The following is a 20,787-nucleotide window of genomic DNA, read 5'->3' as shown; positions in this document are numbered from 1 at the left end:
CATTCGAAATCCTCCCTCGCCGATCTCCTCCTCCTCGCGGAAACCCCAAGGATTCGCTGCGCTCCTCTCTCGCCGTCGTGGTGGTGTCTGGTTCACGGCGGAGGGAAGGGAAGAAAGAAGGGGAGGGGGAGGAGATGGCGGCGAGCAATATCGGGATGATGGACGGCGCCTACTTCGTGGGGCGGAACGAGATCCTGGCATGGATCAACACCACGCTCCAGCTCGGCCTCTCCAAGGTCGAGGAGGTAATCGAGTGCTCGTTTCCTTACTCTTTTCTGGAAAACCTTGTGGGTTGGTTGGATTCTTGCTGCGCGGGTGAGAGTTTTTTTTTTCTGGTGGTTTTCTTGATTTTGGCGATTCATGGCGTGGTGGCGTGCAGGCTGCGTCGGGGGCGGTGGCTTGCCAGCTGATGGACGCGGCGCATCCGGGGGCAGTGCCGATGCACAAGGTCAACTTCGATGCCAAGACGGAGTACGAGATGATCCAGAACTACAAGGTGCTGCAGGATGTCTTCAACAAGCTCAAGATCACCAAGGTGCTCCCGAGTTCTTCTCCCCTCATGAACAAAGGATGCGGTTCCGTGCACTATCTTATACTAGCTGTCTATTGCAACGTCTCGTTTCAATGGAGTGATTTTAATGTTCAGTCACGATTAAATAATTTCAGAAGGTCTGAAGGGAAGAATGGTGAATCTGTTATCCGTAGTGTTTTGATGACCAGTTGTGGTGGCAAAAGTTGCAACTGGTGTTTGCGTTACTAACTGAGATTAGTGTCACTTGTATCTTAAAAGTTTCTTGTGTGCTTTGCTCCTCGTCTCAGCACATTGAGGTGAACAAGCTTACCAAAGGAAGGCCCCTTGACAATCTGGAGTTCATGCAATGGATGAAAAGATACTGCGATTCAGTCAATGGAGGCTTCATGAACAGGTAATCTCTTCCCTACTGTTCTGTAATCAATTTTAATTGGTGAGTGTTTCTCTAGTTCAAAGTTGTCTGTGATAATTTCATGTACTTGGCTTAATCCTCTGAAACCTTATCTTTTTGTTGATCTTTGTGAATGGAATTCACACAGTTACAATGCTTCTGAAAGAAGAGAGAGCAGCAAGGGTGGGAAAGAGACCAACAGAAGGACATCAGGGCCTTCTCAGGCGAGTGCCAAGTCCTCATCAGCCACACACAAAGCTCAGGCATCATCTCATGGCGCTAAGAAGGCCAATGGGCATGCGTCGAATGCCCCTCTGCCACGGAGCGCAAAGGCATCTCCTGCGAACTCTGCAGGACCAGCTTATGATGAACAGGTGTGAGAGATTTTCTGTCATACTATGAGCAGTTGGGCTATTTCTTTTCTTATGTGGTGGAATTTTGGAAAACTCAAATCTTGGCATCATATGCAGATTACTGAGCTGAAGCTCCTCGTCGACAGTCTCGAGAAAGAAAGAGATTTCTATTTCTCCAAGCTGCGGGATGTGGAGATCGTGTGCCAAAGCCCTGAAATCGAGCACTTACCGGTACGTAGTAGGAATGGCCTAACTGTTGTCCGCTTCTTGTTCTACCTGGTGACAATAATACTATGCAAAAGTCTGGCTCATGACAAGTGTAAGCATTAGTAAAACCAGAAATGCTTAAATTGAGAGCTTGCCAGTAAGTAGCAAGGATGCCTTAACTGATGCCTAATATCCAGAACAAGTGTAAAGACTTGTTTTTAGAGTTCAAGTGTTAAGCCATTCAGTTTTGGGATAAACAGTAGTAGTTCTCAGGTTCTTGATCTCTGTGGTTGTTTGTCCGTCCGGGCAATGCTGATCAAGAAACGGTGTTCCCTCATTTTGCAGATTGTCAATGCGATTCAAAAGATACTCTACGCGGCGGAGGACGACCCCTCGATGGTGGCGGAGGCGCAGGCGATGGTGTCGCAGCAGCAGCAGCAGAACGAGCAGCCGATGCTGAGCCCCATCCTGGAGGCGTCTGAGGAGAGGGCGCACAAGAGGAAGAGCATCTCGGACCTGGAGCTGGAGGAGTTCGGCATGGCGTCCATCTCGAGGCAGAGGCTCTCGGACATCTCCGACGTGCAGCTGTGTGGATCCCCTCTGACCAGCTTCACATGAGTGAAAGAACACAAAGCAACTGGGAGTTGTGAATTTGCAGATGTGAAATTGGGATTAATTAGTACATGGCTCTCTTTCTATCTTCTTCTGTTGGATTGGTTTGGTTGTGTTTCCTATGTGTTGTATTGTTGGTGACTTTGAATGGTGGTCTGGTGTGCCACAGCATTTGTGGCACCTTGAGACAATATTGTGAAAATAGTTTGGTGATTTATGGCTATATGTTTGCTCCGTTTGGTTGTAGTGATGGCTTCTTTCTATCACTGCTGCTATTGAGGGTTTTGTTCGGTTTGGAGGGATTTCAATCTATAGGAATAAAAAAACTGAAGGGATAGCAATGTATGCTAACATCGATTCATAGGAATTTTTTCGAGAGATTTAAGTAGATAGTCCTATATGTCCTCTCTATGAAGCGAATGGGTTTCAAAAGAATCCAATCCTTATGAATTCAATAATTGGTTTTTCTTTCAAAATGAATACTACGTCTTCTAATAACTTTATTTTTTATTTTTTCGTGTCTAACGTTTGATCATTCGTCTTATTTAAAATTTTTGTATGAAAACTTAAAAAAATTAGTACGCATACTATTCATGTTTTATCATTTAGTAAGAACAAAAATATTAATCGCAAAAATAATTTTAAGTAAGACGAATAGTCAAAACATTGTATCAAAAAACTAAAATAGATTGCAAAGGTTTAACAGTACATAATATTAGGCAAATATTTTGGTTTGTTATGGTTGACAGCATAAAATTCATAGCTGGAAGGAGCTAGGAATTTGTTTTGAAGGTTAGTGATTTTTGGAGTTAGCAAATACTCCTTAATGAAAGGCTCACTTTCTTGGATTTGTTGTTTGGAGACGAAAGCCGAGCCCCAATCGGAAGGGATTGGAGCATATATAATTTACGACTAATTTAACTGGGATATCCTATATAAACGACTCAAGAATACACATGGTTTTGTAACTTCAATGCTCGCATCTGCATATCAGGGTTAGTACATAAAATGTTGAAAAGGTCACGATCAGCAAAAACTACCTGATACCCGGAAGAACATCATCCAGTTCTAACATCCGATCTTTTTCTCTTTTTTTTTTTGAAAAAAACATGTGTTTAATTACAATCGGATAAAATCAAAAATACAATAAACAAAAAGTACATCAACTAGAATACGCTTGACTAGTTGTATATCCCTTCCTCAACATGGTGTCTATTCCAAATTTCCAATAGGTGATTCCAATGCGGGATTGTTCTATTCTGCATCAACGAAAATCTGCGGGAATAAACAAGTAATCCAACTGTGTAAGACTTCAATGCAGCTTCAAAGGAATGAAAGAAAACATGCCCAAAAACTTCGCGTGCTCGAGTGCTTAATATTCAACAAATTTATCATGAGAGCTTTCAGGAAACTATAATGCTATCATGAGGATGCATCTGCTTTAGCAAATAAAGATGCAGAACACTAAAAGAAAAGGATTAATTGGTACCAAAATTGTTAATATTTACCTCTATGTCTGATAAAGGTTCGTAGAGCTTCTTTTCCTGCACGGCATACAGTGTAATTCCAGAAATTTTTTGCACGCCTACTTGGGTAGCTACCATACTCTGCACAGATTTATTCCAGAGATGGTCGATGCACTTTCCAATTCATAAGATAATGAAATTGCTACTGATGGTCAAATGCAAGACTAGTTGTTTCAACTGTTGCTCAACATTCGTGTAGTAGCATAAATGAGGAAAATCAATAGGATTCACAAGGCAGCATTGCTGTTTCCCTAATTTGAAGCTGTTTGGACTTAAAGACTTTTTGGACTTCTCTAATCTACAACGAATGCATCAGTATCTTCACTGATCAGACAACAAAACTACCCAGAAAATAAAACAGAAGAATATAACCTACTTTTCTAAGTAGTAAAAACAAAGCAAAGAGCAGATATAGAGTTATAGACATCCAGCATATCTAAAGTGACAATCCAGAAAAAAATTCTTACCAAGTCGAAGTTGATGGACTCAAAAGCCTCAACCAGTGGCAAAATCTGCAGAGATAATGAAAGCAAATATCAAAAGAGTACCAACACGCCATCTACTATCACCCACTGTTACAAAGGAGGGAATAAAAGGAACCAGCAAGAGATAAGTTGAGATCAACTGAGTACTCTTTTGATATTCATCATAAATATCTTCCTGGACCCTTGACTATTCAAAGAAAGAAAAAAAAACTAGATATCACTGAAGTGAGGTGAGTTCTTTTAGGGTGAAATGGTTTAAACCAATTTGCTCACGCAAAACAAGATAAGTCATTAGCGTATGATTAGCTATATTATTACAAAAAAATTGAAAAGTTGTTTTAAAACCACAAATAAACCCAATTTTCAAGTTTGAAATGATTAATACATAAGTAATCATGCGCTAATGACTTGTCTCGTTTTACGCAAGCATAATGATTCAGCACATTTCACCCCAAAAGAACTCGCTCTTAAGACAGCTATTGGTAAGCAGGGTGCAAATTCATTATTTACTCATAACCTAACTTTCATTGGCCAGATCGCCAGAAAAATGTAACACTAGCCTGAAATCAAGTATCCACAACAAATCCTTTATCAAGGCTCCTGTTTTCTCAAACAAGAAACCTATACCTGATACATCTCTACATGACACATTAGCAAACCTTAAAAATGGAACAATTGAATATGTAATGTGCAATGGAATACCAGAGATGAATTTTACAGGAAAGTTGCTTAACCAAGTCAGAACAAACCCGGTCTACATTGGCCTTGTATACCAGTAAACATGAAATAGCAAGTGAAGCAACTAACCAACTTCTGTAATCCATTAACCAGAACAGATTTCTCTTCACCAGGTACGCTTGGCGCTACAAACACTTCAAAAGGGCCAACTGTTTTGTCTGATTGGTTTGTAAGGCATAGATTGACCTGAAGATATACATATAATTAAAGGACGATAGTAAGTTATTTGTAATGCAGTGAATGATGCTGCGTTAGTGTATAGTAGTTGACAACAAGTCATGGAGGTATGAAAAAAGGAAATAAAACATAGAAAGGACTGAAGGCAGTTTCAAACATAAATGTCCTACTTTATAATACATCTATAGCAATTTCCCAATTTGGCAAGCAAACCTAAACATCGTTTTTTTTTTTTTGGCACAAGACAATAATAAAGCATGCTGAAAGAACTGAAGGCAGTTACAAACATAAATGCCCTACTTTATAATACATCTATAGAAATCCCTTTGGCAAGCAAACCTAAGCATCTTTTTTTTTGGCAAAATACAAGAATAAAGCATGCTAGATTTATTAGAATGATTCTTATGGATTTAAATTGTATCACATGTCTCCAACTGTAACAAGCTAGGTTTTATTTTTGAGATCTAAAAAATGAAACTTAGCTCATTTAGTTAAATTAGAGCCAGCCACGGATTACTTGTGGGCTGACCCACGCCCATCCCTACTTGCAAAGCTAAGTATCTTGTGACTGCTATTACACAAACTTGTTTGAACAGCTATATTATCACTTTTTATGGGAATACTAGGGCAAATAACCCTTGTATAATGCTTTAATATATTCTTTTTTTTGAAATATTCAGACTATAAAAAGGATTCATAGAACCTGACAAAAAGGTCTGCAAGACCGATTCAATTTCATATACAGAAACATAATAAACAAAGATATTCTCTTTGCTAAAATATAGTACGAAAAAACCAGAGACATCAAAGCATGAGAGAGTTGAGAAACGATAACAGATTTTATCCTTTTTAAAAGAAAAGGTTAGACCATACAGAAGCATAGACAACAAAAGAACAAATATTGTAAAAGTAAAATCATGAATCCAACATATTGTAGTTTAACATGCACAACTTAAACAATATGTTCACCAATGAATCACCTACCATAAATGGTCTTTCCAGAAATATCACAGGTGGAACTTTCACAACACGAAGATCAATATCTTTGCTTGCGGTGGGCTGCTCAAAACAAATGGTTGCCAAAATTACAGCTAGCGACTTATATGTAGAGTAGCTTAACAGGTATAAACCTCAAGGATTCATAAAAAACAGTTCAAACCAGAAGTCAGGAACTTTACTGACAGTGCTATGTATATTTTGAGTTTGCAACCGACCAGGTTCACCGAGATTTGTTCGCCATGTAATCTGAAATTTCCCAAGTATACTGCTTCCTTCTGTCTTTGGTTGACCAGACTCACCAGACAATGGTCTGAGCTGATATAAATAATTATATATTCCTCCTCCAGCTCTGATGAGAACCGGTTGCTTGCACAGGTCCCTATATGAAAAATAGAACTTGCATTAGCAATCCTTTTACATCGATGTGATATATCAACAATTCAACATCCTTGCATGGACGCACTATGTTCCATTCTCCAAAATAAGGTTTGTATCAGAACTCAATTTACCTGATTATAGACTTCACTGCTGACGGATGTTCATCCGCTTCTAATCTTGTAGCTGCCCATTGTTGGGCAGGTTCAAAATCAACTTGATCCATGTAAAGATTAGATTTTGTATGATTCTCTATGCAGGCTTCCAGATATGTAGCGTCCTGTCAAAGTGGACTAACTATATAGAGTTCAAGACTGCCATGATGAATAAATAAATGGACAAGGGATAAATAAAATTAAAACAAACAGTAGTACAGTGCTATATATGTTGATAATATTGAAGCGAACAGGTGCAACCACATGTTCATAACAGTTTGTTCAATCAGTTTGGAATAAACCAAGGATAACGTATAGGGGGCCCTCCGTTATATTTTTAAGAAATTCAAGACAGTGATAAGCTTCTGACAGAACCACAGAGGGTGATTCTGCACAGAAAGAATGGGCTGACAAAGAAACAAAGACTAATGGCAAGTAAAGAAAGAAATGACTAACTTTAAGTCTGCAACTGCTATAATGAAAGAACATTCTAAAGATGCAAATGTGACAGCATATACATCTAAGGGTTTTCATCAAAGAGATCAAAATATAGCCAAAGGACTTACAATATTGTTTGCATTTGTGAAACAAGAGGGTACCTACCTTGATGGTGCGAACCTGAAACAAAAAAAGGTGAACATAAGTTATTTATATGACCTATTTTGTAATTTGATCTGCTGGGACTATATTCTAAGATAGAGCGACAAAAAGATTATATAGTGTAAAGATTAACCATACGTAAAAAAAGGGAAAAGTACCTTTGTTCTAACAGACAATGGATTTGAAACATTGAACTTGAAGAATTGAGGAAGATATTTACGCTCCCCATCACCATCATTATATAAAGCAGTGCAGATAAGCCTGGATTTAATCACCACATGAGCAAATCAACAATTAGGAGGGCTATTACTGATGCAACCAAACTGTACATAAAATCAAAAGGAGGAGAGCGTACGTATGAGCTCCCAGTTCTTTGACATCATGTTCCACAATGAAATCATATCGACCCCCTGATCTGATTGACTCAACAGGGGCCTTAGACGTGTCCAAAAGAAGTATCCTCTGTCTCTCGGTTTGTATTTCTGCCTAATGTAAGAAACGTTCTAGTTAAACTTTGACACATAATATGAAGAAATAAAGTCTTCAAAGATAGACATCCTGCATGCATGGCAACACAAGGGATGTCTTTTTGTCTAAATAAACACAAGGGATGTCTTAAGGTATCAAACTATTATCATAGAGCAACATGCAATCCATCGACCAGACTAGCTAAATGCTCAGTAAGAACATCAGAGAAAGTTAAAGGAAAGCTATAGTTACTTGCATCCCAAGAACCAAAATTATAATGTTGCATATTTTGTTACATTTCTTAATAATGTCGAGCTATAATTCTTCTTAATCAACCTCTAACAAAATTGGCCTGATCGCTTGAACACACCATATTCATCTATAAATATAAGATAAGATGAACAAGCAACTAATCCAGAGTCAATCGTGTAATCAATTTCAACATTAGCTCATTACTGCGGCAATAAGAACCAAGGCCAACTTTACAAGATTAGATAGTATGAAATTTTAACACTGGTGAAAATGCATCAGCCTATAAGTTCAACCAGATGCACTGAAACAATAGCATCAGTAAGAAATGCACCGTTCTCCAGACACCAATGCGATAGAAGAGGATGGGGTGGTTCCAAAACCTTAATGGCGACGTCCCTGGCCTCGAAGCTGGAGCTGTTGTTGATGCTGATGTAGCTGCAGAAGGTCTCCCCCAGATAGATCGCCCTACCGATCCACGCCCCCCACAAACACAAGAGAGATACACATGAACACAAGCGTTCGCTGCATCTAGAGGAGCAGAGGCGCAGTTCTAGAAGCGAAGCAGAGAGGACGAACCCGAAGGCCTGCGGGAGGACGAGGAGGCCGGGGAGCGCGAGGGCGTCGGCGGGGTCGCGGAGGAGGAAGCGGTCGCGGAAGGTGAAGTCGCCCGGGACGGTGGTGGCCGGCGAGTCGGCGGGGCGGAGGAGGCGCTGCAGGAAGCCGTCGGCGGCGGAGGGGTCGGGGCCCGTGAGGGCGTCCTCGGGGAGGAAGACGTCGCGCGGGTCGAAGCGGAGGGCCGCCGCCTGGTCGGGCTGCAGCGAGGGGCGGGACAGCCGCATCACGCGGAACGCCAGCGAGTGGTTCTGCTGCGCCTGCTGCGGCGGCGGCGCCTGGTGCCCCGCCGGAGACGGCGGCTGCGCGCCGGCGTAGGGCGACGCCATCGCCGGAGACGAGGGAGAGATCTGGGTGGGTTGGAGCCGAAGCCGACCCGCGGGCTCGCGCCAGTCCAGTCGAGGCTCAGTTTACTTTGCCTGTCAGGCCACGTTCATTTAGGCAGGGTTCGGTTTGCCAACTCATTTTGCAAAAAACACATCACATTGTTACGTATGGTAATTAAACCAAAACAAATTTCAGATTTTATCTACAAATCACGAGACGGATTTTTGAGTCTAATTAATTCGTCATTAGCACATATTGGTTACTATAGCACTTATGACTAATCACATGCTAATTAGGTTCAAAAGATTTGTCTCATGATTTCTCCGTAACTATGCAATTAGTTTTAATATTCATATATATTTAATGTTTCATTTAAGTGTCCAGATTCGATGTGAAGTTTTCGGAAAAAGTTTTTAGGAACTAATCAGGCCTTAGATTAGGCTAAATTGTACTTTGGCCCCACCATTTGTAATCAAATTTCAGTTAGATTACACTTGAACCTATTCTTTGTTTGGATCGATTAAATTCTTATCATGTAGTTTAGATCACTCCAAATTTTATTAGTAAATTCTACACGGTCTACATATTCGCTGAAACTACGTGTCACCTATGTTCAATATATATATTTACCGAAACAACGCTAGACTTGACTATATATCTATTGCGTTAGCGTTATGCTGGTTTAACCAAGCAAATTAAGTAGCAAACCAATTAATTAAAGCCAAAGCAACACTGATGACCTACGTGCAAAGGCGTCATGTTGACATACCACAACATTAGCATACGAGAGAACCATTGGTACATACAGTTTTCATTCACCACATCGAACAGTATCTAACAAAGCTTCGTTACAGTGTTGCAAATCAGTTGGTACATTTATCTACAAATGGATTGCTGAACACAGCTGCTGAGTTTTACAGAGTGTTTTACTCTTTTGGTGCTTCTAATCCTGTCTTCCCTACCGTTTTACACAGCTGTTGGTGCTATCTGCTCTGACTGCTGCAGGTAAACTACGATACCACAAAGAGAGCCTGAGAGAACAAGACCAAACAATCTAAAACTTGGATACAAAATTGTCCAAAACCAAAGATTCTGACACAGATTCAGCCGAGAAAGCTATTGGTCAGAGTAGTTAGCATGGTGGAAGGTGTCACCAAAATGTGTCAAACTCAAACAACTTTCACCCATGATCCACCACACATGGGGCAAGCATGGGTCCATCGGCTGATCCACCATGCCTCAAGTTCGTTTGTCGTGTTTGGAGCACCAGGCTGGGCAAATGCACAAGTTTGCCTCAAACATCGTATGCACTGCAATTAGATAGAGTATATCGGTGTTACGGCATAGTGAACTGGATAGAGTGCAGCAACAATGGCTTTCAAACGAACCTGATTTAAGACTACAAGTATACTTACCTTATACCAACCACCATCGAGACCTGTTTTCCACACAGCTGTAATAACATCTCTCCGAGAACCCATGACACCTAGAAAAGATCCTAGGCCCACAGATGTTTTCAGACCAAATGCTGCATCTCTTTCGGACAACCGACGCTTTCTTGGCCAAAGGTTTTGAATCCCAAAAGAACTGTCACCATCCTCTTCCATGTCAGACAAATGGCGACTGGTAGAACCATTGATTTTTAGGTGTGGCATATTATCCAATGGACCAAGATCATCTGGTTCTGACCATGGCCCACCAAACATATTGCGTCTATGCCACTCTTCAGCTGGGGGTTGCAGTTCTAATTCTCGAAGTAGAAGACCAGCAGCATCAGCTCCACGTGGACGAGGCATGTTCTGCAAAAAGTATTGGATTAAATGAGCGCCATTGGTATAGATTCCCAACAGAAATGCATGTACACAGCTCATCTTGGGAACTGATCATGCTCACTACAAATCAAAGATGTGCACGCTGATGAAAATGGGAACTCCTAGAAGGGGACACGAGGGCGCTGAGACCATGAGTAATAACAAATTATAAAGGTTGAATGGAGAATGTACAAATGATGTAAAGAACTCATAACAACAGATATTATGCACACATGCTTATGGAAATGAAAACCTCCACAGTTAACTCGGGCAACATTATTCTTTTGCTAGGTCAATCCATCACAACTGAGGATTGCTATAATGTATTGCTGACGAGAACTTTGGATGCTTGGGTATACAGAAAATATAGAACAGAAATAAATTTCCCCAAGAAATATGTATTGTACCTGCATATGGGGGCCAAGAGATGCTTCCACTACCTCAGGAAGCACAGTGTAATTGCCATCAATGTAATGCAGCCTTATAATAATATTGCCTGAACCAACCTGAGAGGCAGGCAACGGATGTTGCAAGGTTGCAGTCCTTTTACAAAGGTCAACCAATATGAGAAAAAGGACTTTCACCTGCAAGCAGGAAACAAACCATTCAGAAATTAGATGTGCACTACTCCCTCTTTCAAATTACTTGTCATACTAGTTTTGTCCTAAGTCAAACATTTGTATCTTTGACCATCAATTTCTATAAATTTCATATAATTTAACATCATAAAAAAATTTAGATCATGATGAGAAATATTTCCAAAATATATAATTCAAATCATGTTAAGCTATACAAATTTTCAGAAATTGACAGTCAAAGACAGAAATATTTGACTTAGGACAAAGCTAGAATGAATAGTAATTCAAAACACAGGAGTAAAAAAATCAGGGAAAACATGCCAGGCAAGTCAGTGACCAAAGATTACATATTGATGTTGAAGTTCAGAACTGCAGATACAGAAAACTTCTATATATGTATAATATAACTATCATTATGTTAAGATCGAAAAAAGTTCTCTTACTAAACAACTTAGGCTATAGAGAACCCATATTTAAGGGTAATTTGTTTGTTACCTCATCTGAAGTATAACCCTGGCCAGCATTGCCAGAACCTATCCTAGCAGATTTGTTGCCCACTGGATTTTCTTCAATACCCTTGGCTGCAAGAACCAGCTGTCCACGTGAAGCTGGGCCATCTTCCACTTTGGCAGCCCCTAGACCAGATCTTACTGCAGAAGGATTATCCTCTGTCTTACCGTTCATCAAGTGTTGTTTCTGCATGCTAGAGTCAGAACCCTTTTGTGCATTTGCAGGTATCCTTGGAGACTGCCTTCTCCGAAAAAGTAAACAAAATAGCAACAGCTGGCATAATCTATGAAGGAAATGGCAGTCCCCAATAAGTCTAACAGCTGGTGTGCCAGGGAATGTTCCCGTATTTATGCTGATAGGCATGAATGATGACCTCCCACTGATTGGATTTGGTGCAGCATTGGCAGCACCATCAGCATTGTTGCTGATCTTAGCAATGGCACCTTGGACCCACTCTTGCATTTGTGAACTCCCTGTTGTAGACGCTACTCCACCTTGATTACCTGAAATATTAGTAGCATTGCTAAGTTTGAAATGTGCTAGTAACTCTTGCCATTTCCAGAAATGAAATGAAGATATGATTCAGAAGTGTTTTTATTCTGCACAAACCAAAGAAATGTGCATAATTTAGCAAGATAGAAGGAATCAAAATTTACCTTGGTTATTTGAAGGTGAAGGAGAACTGTTGGTTGGACTTGTAACCATATTCCTGGAATTTCCTGAGCCAGAAGATGCTCCAACCGCATGGCTAGCCAAAGTTCGGCAGAAGCTTGCATAGCGTCGCAAGCGTGTGATAAAATGTGATGCTAAATCTAGAACAGCATCAACGTACCCCTGCAGTTCATGCTCACAAAAATAAATCCACAAAATAGTACCATGAAAAGTTCCTATGCAGACAGCTTATGCTGAAATGTATGTACAAATTGCCAAAGCATTATAGGCAGTTGATGGGCTGAACATGGTTCCCACACATGACACACCTAGGGTATGAAAAGCTTATGATGAAAGCTATGCATGGTCTGTTTGAATTCGCAGTTAGTTTGGATGTTAAAAAAGCAAAATACTGTAAAAGCCACACATCGCATGGTTAATATGTGGTACTTCATGCCTCATACATGAGAAGTTTGTGGTTTACACATAGCTTATCACTCAAAAAGGGACGCAGCATCATTTTAGCTACTGAAGCTGGTGACAAGGAAATGAAAACAACATGGAGTACAGCAGACCTGGATGCTTAGAAGTAGAGCTGGGTCCACAGTCATCTTGTCAGGCCCAATGCTAGACAACATGTCGCTGGAAGCTTGCCATGGTTCAGGTAGAAGAGTTGATGGATTTATCAGGGCAGACTCAATGCCTTTGCCTAGCATATCCAAAAGCAATCTTGCTTGCATGTCCAACACAAGTGCTCTAACATCTTGAGCATTTGTTCCTTCCAACAATCTACACTTAATCCTATCCAGATTCTGCGAGAAGTAAAATAGGGTAATCAGTAAAGCAAGCAAAGAAAGTAATATCTTTACAAGTCCTCAAAATGTGAAGCAAAAGATATTTCAGTCTAGAAAAACGTATCTGTGCCCAACTCACAAATTACAATACACTGTATTATGAATGAATTACCCAACTACTCAATTATGCTACCATAAACGGTACCAGACCGATGTATTCAGAGATAAATTTACGTTTATAGATAAGATTGGCAAGCTTCAGATTGTTGCTATATGTTCATTAAAAACTGTCAAGTAGTGCTAGTGACTTGTCACGGTTCTTTTCAGCTAATAGAGCTACGGATTATTCATACCACATTCCAAAAGTACAATTTCTTTAAAAAAAATCTATATCAGCATTTAACATATATTATTTAATTAATCCATACATTAATTCGCTAATCAGCTGAACAAAACAGGACCTATATTTCGAATACAACTTTAATCAGAGGTGTATTCCCCATTCAACTAACTGGTGGGACAAAAACTGGTCATTGGTGAATGCACAATCTTAAGAACCTAAAAAGACAATGCAATACATATGTCACATGGTAATACCGGTAGGCAGTAGATGATGAAAAATCGAAGACAAGTGCTTAAAACTGGGCATAATGTACTAAAAGCAATAGCATACTTACAGGACAGTGTTGCTGCCTTTGTTGTATAGTTGGAAGACAATGGAAGTCCGCATCCAGCAAAGCTATAACACTGTTAAGTGAGACTGGAACAAAAGGCAAGAGATTTAGTTCCTTATGGATGAATATAAATGTTGCAGGTGCTGAGATAGTTAACAGCCATATGCAGGAAATGTAAAATTTGGTAAAGAGTTTTGTATCCACTCAGAAAGTTGTATTGCAACTCATACTATGAAATAATGTAAAATAATTAAATATCTAAATGGGAAAAATGGAGCAAAACACAGTTACACAATTCATCATATTGCAGATGCACACTGCTTCCAAATTGGAAAAATAAATTTGCACTTCTGCAGTCAGCTCTAAATACTATAAACATCCAAAAAGAGATTTGTTCGGTTGCAGGGTACTTCATTATACACTTAAGAGGTTTAAATGACAGTTATGGAAATTCTACAGAGCAGCAGATGATCCCCTACCCTTCAAGTTGTGTGGACATCTAGAAGAAATTGAACTTTAAATACCGTACACAAATCCATAGCATCTGCATAAACATACTTACCAATACCATCTTCAGCAGCACTTTGTGTGCAACCAACAGCATCCCACCAGTCCACACCAGCCAATAGACTCCACCAAAATCTGCAAACAAAAAAATAGGATCATGATAATAACAAACAATTTCAACAAATAAATCATTTTCAATCAGCCTTTATTAACTTGGGTGCATACCTATCAGCTATTGCTCTTTCCCACACAGCTGAGCTAACCTTTGTCTGAGCATTAAGAATTGCAGGTGGAAGCACACGTATTATCTTTAGTATAGTTCGATCTTTGAGTGTGTCATGCCATACTGATGCCAAGCAACAACCGCTGGAGGAGAAGGCTGGTGGAGCAATTGCTGAGCCAACATTGACATGATAGCTATCGACCTGATCAAAATTTGGACCCGAGAAAATGTGCACACCTCCACGCAGGAAAGCAACAGCAACCTCAGCACCATGAGCAGAATAAACTATTTGGGCTAATTGCCTGACATCATTTGGAAGATCATAAGGGTCAAAGCTAAGTCGGTTCGCCCTGTCAACACTGCACTCGGAAGAGCTCCGTTCATCTGAAGTTGTTGGCATTGGAACATATGTTTGAGGGTTCTTAAGGTCCTCAGATGGTGGGATGCTTTTGTTAACTCTTGTGGACCAAACAGTCTGCATAGGTGGCTGTCCACCAAAGTTTGCAGGGCTTCCAAATATTGGATGAAGAACAACAGGTTGAACTGAAGATTCCCAGCATTGGACTCTCCACCCAGTGATGGAAGGTCCTTCATCAGGATCATAAGGAGACATGTACTGCCCTGCATATATTTGGTTTTAACAATTGTCAGAAAAATAAATGAGCATTAACCAAGGGCCTGAGATCAACTGATTCACCTAATAAATTTCATAGACACCCCAAAAAAATCCTTAAAGAATCTGCATATAGCAATTACAGATGAGAAATTTTATTACCATGGCACAAGCTACCTGAGCAAATAAATCAAAGAAACAACAAAAACTAGAGGGCATTGTGTTGTTCAGAGTCCTCATACATGTATAAGCATGCTCTGGACATATATAATCAGACTAACTGTTGTACTATTAATATGTTGTATGCATGTAGGACTAGTGTGGAGATTATGAAGCCTTCTAGAAAGGGCGGGAAAACCTCATTACATTGATGCTCATGCCATTCATCAGAACACTAACAACAGTCATAGTTAGATGTGACAATTGCATCAGTCCATAACAGTTCATTTCCCAGGAAAATCATATACGCACCTTCGACTATTACTACTGTAATGACCGATCCTCCTCGAGTGGGATCAAAAGCAACTGAGGTAACCCCAGATCCCCAAGTTGTTGTAGTAGCTGACTGAGCAGCAGCTTCAGGACTGACGTAAGCTGAGAAATTGGAAACTGGACAACAATGGATTGATGCTGCCTCAGTGGCCTCATTATCTATCTGTACCTGTTTTTTTGTCTGTGCACCCTCAGATACGAGGTAGTCTTGCAAAGAAAAGAGGTAAGATGCAAGTGGAGCAAAACCAGGCCAGAGTGAGGGATTCAATGATGGAGGAAGAGAACTTGTTGCATTTATCTTTGCAGTTGCCTGAATACCATTGCCAAGACCTGGCATCACCTCCCAAACCACTACAGTAGATGGATTAACAAGGGGAACACCAGCAACATGTAGCGCTCCAGTTTCAGTAATAATAGCATCAGCAGCCATTATACCGCTTGGCCCTGCTCCTAAAAGCCCTTTGCTAGTAGAAAACCATCTAGGTTGTGCTGAGTTTTGAGAAGGCCACTGAGCCCAATGAAGCTGAACAGAACCTGATGAAAAAACTGAACAGACGCATAGAATGTTTGGCCATCCAGCTGCAGTAAACAGTGATATGTTAGAGTAGTGTAAAAGGAATGCTTGCCATCTCCTCCAGAAAATAACATCTGTTTTGAAATACATTTCACTAACCAACCTGAACTTTGAGGCTGCTGGGTAAGGAACTTTTCCTCAAAGGTTTTTATGTTTGATGAAGTACTAGAATTTGCAGGAAGCCATCTATACTGCAGTGTCAAGGAAAACAAACAAATTTAGCCATGGCAACGGCTTAGTAAGCCTATTCCATAGATTCTAAGATGGCATATATTCCAGGCCAAATAAGTAACCAAACACGGATGTAGTGTCATCAGATATCAATCAAAGTACCAATTCAAATATACACTGAGCCGGAACTTTTTTTTACCTATATGTGGTGATTGGTTTAGGATAACTTTCCAGTGATAAGATCTTAGAACAGTCCAAGCTCAAGTCTATTAACACTGCTTTATCGAATATTCTTTTAAAAAACATCACGCTGAACTAATGGACAGAAAGGTATAGAATCTCAACCGTTAAGTTGAACCATGAAACCTACAAGTGACTCAGTGAGCCAGGAGATATGTTCCATAAAAAAAGATACCTAGATAAACTGCTGGATCAATCATTTTGAATTCCAAGCGTACGCTGCTACATTATCAAAAAAACAGCAAGCATAATGTACATTTATGCACATTAGCAACATACCGGAGAAATTCCTGACAACCACTTAGTCACCACTGAAAGATCTTGACGCCATTCATGTTCACATTGCCAGGAGCTGGCATCACGTACAAGATTAATAGGACCCTTCACCAATCAGAGAAAAAATAAGTATTAGAAAAACTAAACAACACCATATATGTATACGGACTTCAAATAAGGAATGTTGACCAGAAGGTCCTGAGTGTTTAACAAATGAACAAGTTAAGTTAAATGGTACTACTTCCCAAAAACATGATGCACCCTGAAATTTGTTTAAGGAGTTATGTACCTTAGTTGGCTGTGTCCATATAGTAATCCTTCCATGAAAATTTGCCACTAATAATGCACGAGGACATGATCGAGGAGACCATTCAATAAATTGAACAAAGTCACGTGGAGAATCTGTTCAAAATCACATCGTCATTGGAGATGGAAAACTCATATAAACAATTAAACTCACTCTTTACCACTCCCTCCATCCCAAAATATAGCAACTTTTATCGTTCACAATGTCCCAAAATATAGCAACTTCTCCACCCCAATCACAATAATTTCTCCACCAAACTCCTCATGTCAACCAATCACAACCATCCCTCACTTAATTTCAACTCTCATTAATCCCCTGAGAAAACTCCAAAAGTGCTTATATTTTGGGACGGAGGGAGTAAGCAGACGTTGATTTGCGCATGCATAAGTTAATCGCATTATCAGAACAATTGAAATTTAGCCACAGAATGCATATCGTGTGGCAATGTGCCAATGCATGTAATTTGAATAAACAGTGCGAAAGAATATTTAAGCTAACTGATAGAAAAATGATTACCTGCTCTCACATTGAAAACAGAACATTCCGTTGGTCTCTCTGGATTTAGAATGTGTATTGGAATCCAAAATGGTGGGCTTGAATTAGAGCTGAAATATACATAGATCATTTTATTGTGAAGAACCTTTCATAACCAGGAACTGTAAATAAACAATGCTACCAAATGGCTGAATAGGAGTTAACAGAATAAACTTATTTATGAGTGACTAGAGGTCAGGGCAAGTAAATTTTCAGTGAAAGGATGGAGAAATATATACCTTGGTATCCGTGCACAAGTCTCCGATGCGCATGCAATTGCATTGAGCTTCCCACACCAAGCAACCGCGCTGCAATAAGAAAACACCCAGCAAGAAATTATAAATTACTGGTAGTTTCCGATATACTGTAGTATACTAGGCAAGATCATCCCACAAGATAAATTACTGGTAGTTTCCGATATACTGTAGTATACTAGGCAAGATCATCCCACAAGATCAAAGCAGTTTTAAACAAGATATTAGTGTAGATCTTTAAATGGATTTATTCCATTCGGTACTTTTTACTCGCGAGCAAAAGTAACCAGCTTGAACTGACTAAATTTGGTTATGTGATGAGAAAATTATGGCTTATCAGTTTGTAAGTGTATTTGATGTTGAACAGTAGAACCCTACACAGGATACTAAACAATCACAAACCCGTACTCACACAAATGCCTCTGTAAGTTCAAAATTTGAAGAGAAAAAAGAGAACGAACTAAACCCACGCAACCTAAAATTTCATCACACAAAGTCTTCCCACCTATGTCCATAAAACACCCAAAAAAATCTTCGGCAACAGAAACGGGAGATGTGAGTGACGAACGCACCTGAAGTTCCTGCAGAGCTCGGGCACGCGCATCTTGTGCCGGAGGCTGGAGGGCGGCTGCTTGAGCCGGATCCGGAACACGGTCGCCGGCGACGGCTGCTGCCCACCTCCTCCCGCAGCTCCTCCCCCCGCACCACCACCGCCCTCCACATCCCCAGCAGCACCACCACCTCCCCCTCCTCCTCCACCTCCGGCTCCACCATCCACCTCCATGGCCTCGCCGCCCCCTACGCCCACCTCCTCCGCTCCACCCCCGCCCCCTCCACCACCATCCGCCGCTCCACCACCAGCCCCCTCCTGCCCCTGCTGATCCTTGGGCGGCGACGACACGGGCACGGCGCCGGCGTTGGCGTTGGCGGTGCTCCCGTTGGCGACGACTGCGCCGCCGTTCGCGGCTGCTGCGGGGGTCGGGGTCGGGGTCGGGGTGGGGACGACGGGACTAGGGTTTGGAGCGGACGAAGAAGAGGTCATAAGGACGGCAACGAGGAGACTAGACGAGAGAACAAAAGGCAAAAAGGGGGGGACAATCGCCAGCGAGCGCGGCGGGAGGAAGCGATGCTTAGGTCACTGGAAGCGACCGGCCGTCGCTGTCGCGGGGGAGGGAGGGCGGGGAGGCCCCGGTGGCGCGAGGGGAGAGGAGGGCAGGCGCGGTCGCGACGACCGGGAGAGGTCCTTCCCTTCCCTTCTCCTGTGCGGCAGCGTCGCTTTCAGGTTGGGTGGAGGTGGGATGCGGCCGTGGAAAGGAGGTGGAGACGACGACGACGGCGGCGACGGCGACGGGGGAGAGAGAGAGTACCCGGTTTTCCGAACCGCTCGGGGGTTTCCGCAGGGCGGTCTTTCGATGATTTGCCATCACCCTCCAGGACGGCGCATCCTCCAGGTTTTCGCATGCGTTTTTCGTGAACTTTAACTGTTTAACTATTTGTCACTTGTTCTCATTGATTCGATGTTAATTGTTATATAGAATCTCTTATCTTCATAATAATTATTTTTTAATTGTTAATTTCAATTTAAAATTTTATAATTATATTTTTACATGAAAACCATTTACCTATATTCTAAATTATACTTGTTTATAAACTATTTTCTACATAATATTTAATTTATAATTCAAATTTCAGATACTTCTAAATTATATTTATATATTAAAATAATTACAAATAAAACAATTGATATTAAAATTGATATTGAGGGAAGAGTTCATCTATAAATACAATTTGTAAACAACTAAAATTTCAGTGAATCAGATTAGAAATACAATTTAAGATTTGAAAATAAAAAAAGGTCCATGTGTAAATTAAGAGAAAATGTTAATATATAAATACAATTTAGAAGTATCTAGAATTTAAATTATAAATTAAATATTATGTAGAAAAGACTTTATAAACGAGTATAATTTAGAATATAGGTAAATGAGTTTCATGTAAAAACATAATTTAGAAAATTTTAAATTTAAATTAACAATTAAAAATAATTATTATCAAGATAAAAGATCATGTATAGTTATATATCCTACAAAAGTAGGCAAAAGTGGTATTCAATCAACAAAACCTATGAGACCAGTGGTAAATAGTTAAACTTCACGAAAAAAATGGCATTTAGGTGCGCCATCTGGGAGGATGGCAAATCATCCAAAGTCCCTAGGCAAGGAAACAGAGAGAATCGTCTGTTTTTAAAATATGGATGAATTTCGCCTAAATTGGCGTGAAGATGACTAAAATGAATGAATACATGCCCCCTTGGAGAAATTTCATGTGTTCGGCCACATGTCCCCAAATCTTAGATGATTGGTCGAAAGTGGAGTATATTTTAGTTTTCATCTCGTCTTACTGTAACCATGTACAACTTCAAGCTTTTGGCCAAAGTTTGTTTCAATATATTTAAATTGTTTTACCAATTTATTATAACTAATACTACATCGTTTCATATTGTAAGAGCATCTCCAAGAACTAGGCAAATTTTATTTTCCAAATCTGGTGTTTTGGCAAGTCTCCAAATAATATGACAAATAAAATTATACTCAATCTCCAATAGTTTAATATATGTCAGTTGGCAAAACTAAAATTAAGCTCACAATTTTTTATTTTCAATATAAAAGTTGAAAGTCTCGTCCACATCGATCCGTGTTCGACCCCGCCGCTTGTTCACTCGTCACCCCGCCCTCCCGCCCTGGCCTCCCCGCGGCGCGCGCCGCTGCC

General features: G+C 40.5%; 3 protein-coding genes across 4 annotated transcripts; 1 reads left to right on the top strand and 2 right to left on the bottom strand.

The window, feature by feature from the left end:
* On the top strand, positions 1-2,312 carry LOC102714860 (microtubule-associated protein RP/EB family member 1C). Its single transcript, XM_006661856.2, has 6 exons — positions 1-245; positions 380-535; positions 820-926; positions 1,072-1,297; positions 1,394-1,507; positions 1,829-2,312. The coding sequence occupies exons 1-6, from the start codon at positions 135-137 to the stop codon at positions 2,099-2,101; spliced, it is 987 nt and encodes a 328-aa protein (XP_006661919.1). The 5' UTR covers positions 1-134; the 3' UTR covers positions 2,102-2,312.
* A 742-nt stretch (positions 2,313-3,054) lies between these two features.
* Positions 3,055-8,877, bottom strand: LOC102705567 (trafficking protein particle complex subunit 13). 2 transcript variants are annotated; one of them, XM_040528510.1, is made up of 12 exons: positions 8,447-8,877; positions 8,202-8,335; positions 7,506-7,632; positions 7,309-7,411; positions 7,154-7,168; positions 6,530-6,675; positions 6,204-6,399; positions 6,006-6,080; positions 4,914-5,030; positions 4,089-4,133; positions 3,604-3,702; positions 3,055-3,370 (listed from the first exon to the last, which is right to left on the bottom strand). In XM_040528510.1, exons 1-12 carry the CDS (start codon positions 8,809-8,811, stop codon positions 3,350-3,352), a joined length of 1,443 nt encoding a protein of 480 aa, XP_040384444.1. In that variant the 5' UTR covers positions 8,812-8,877; the 3' UTR covers positions 3,055-3,349. The 2 variants fall into 2 exon arrangements, with proteins under 2 accessions (XP_040384444.1, XP_015697039.2); XM_015841553.2 differs by having other exon boundaries at positions 7,506-7,636; positions 8,251-8,335.
* A 727-nt stretch (positions 8,878-9,604) lies between these two features.
* Positions 9,605-19,403, bottom strand: LOC102705289 (mediator of RNA polymerase II transcription subunit 16). The gene is made up of 16 exons (XM_006662416.3): positions 18,591-19,403; positions 18,004-18,072; positions 17,747-17,835; positions 17,213-17,325; positions 16,927-17,028; positions 16,340-16,427; positions 15,642-16,241; positions 14,560-15,178; positions 14,390-14,469; positions 13,831-13,913; positions 12,935-13,171; positions 12,365-12,542; positions 11,694-12,211; positions 11,028-11,204; positions 10,225-10,608; positions 9,605-10,119 (listed from the first exon to the last, which is right to left on the bottom strand). Exons 1-16 carry the CDS (start codon positions 19,058-19,060, stop codon positions 9,979-9,981), a joined length of 3,948 nt encoding a protein of 1,315 aa, XP_006662479.3. The 5' UTR covers positions 19,061-19,403; the 3' UTR covers positions 9,605-9,978.
* Between the last annotated feature and the right edge of the window lie 1,384 nt (positions 19,404-20,787).

This window comes from Oryza brachyantha, chromosome 10 (genome assembly GCF_000231095.2).
Source record: "Oryza brachyantha chromosome 10, ObraRS2, whole genome shotgun sequence".
NCBI classification, from domain to species: Eukaryota; Viridiplantae; Streptophyta; class Magnoliopsida; order Poales; family Poaceae; genus Oryza; species Oryza brachyantha.
This window is presented reverse-complemented; position numbering and strand designations above follow the sequence as displayed.

Bases quoted from the DNA above. Each gene is read 5' to 3' on its own strand.
- LOC102705567 (XM_040528510.1), bottom strand. From the start codon at position 8,811: ATGGCGTCGCCCTACGCCGGCGCGCAGCCGCCGTCTCCGGCGGGGCAC. The intron at 6,081-6,203 runs GTCAGTAAAGTT...TGTTTTGAGCAG, and splicing joins CTCAAAATATACATAGCACT to CCCACCGCAAGCAAAGATAT. The intron at 4,134-4,913 runs GTTAGTTGCTTC...TTATCTCTGCAG, and splicing joins TTAATGGATTACAGAAGTTG to ATTTTGCCACTGGTTGAGGC.
- LOC102714860 (XM_006661856.2), top strand. From the start codon at position 135: ATGGCGGCGAGCAATATCGGGATGATGGACGGCGCCTACTTCGTGGGG. The intron at 246-379 runs GTAATCGAGTGC...GGTGGCGTGCAG, and splicing joins GCCTCTCCAAGGTCGAGGAG to GCTGCGTCGGGGGCGGTGGC. The intron at 1,298-1,393 runs GTGTGAGAGATT...CATCATATGCAG, and splicing joins GACCAGCTTATGATGAACAG to ATTACTGAGCTGAAGCTCCT.
- LOC102705289 (XM_006662416.3), bottom strand. From the start codon at position 19,060: ATGACCTCTTCTTCGTCCGCTCCAAACCCTAGTCCCGTCGTCCCCACC. The intron at 15,179-15,641 runs GTGCGTATATGA...AAATATATGCAG, and splicing joins TACAGTAGTAATAGTCGAAG to GGCAGTACATGTCTCCTTAT. The intron at 13,172-13,830 runs GTAAGTATGCTA...TACTTCTCGCAG, and splicing joins AAAGGCAGCAACACTGTCCT to AATCTGGATAGGATTAAGTG.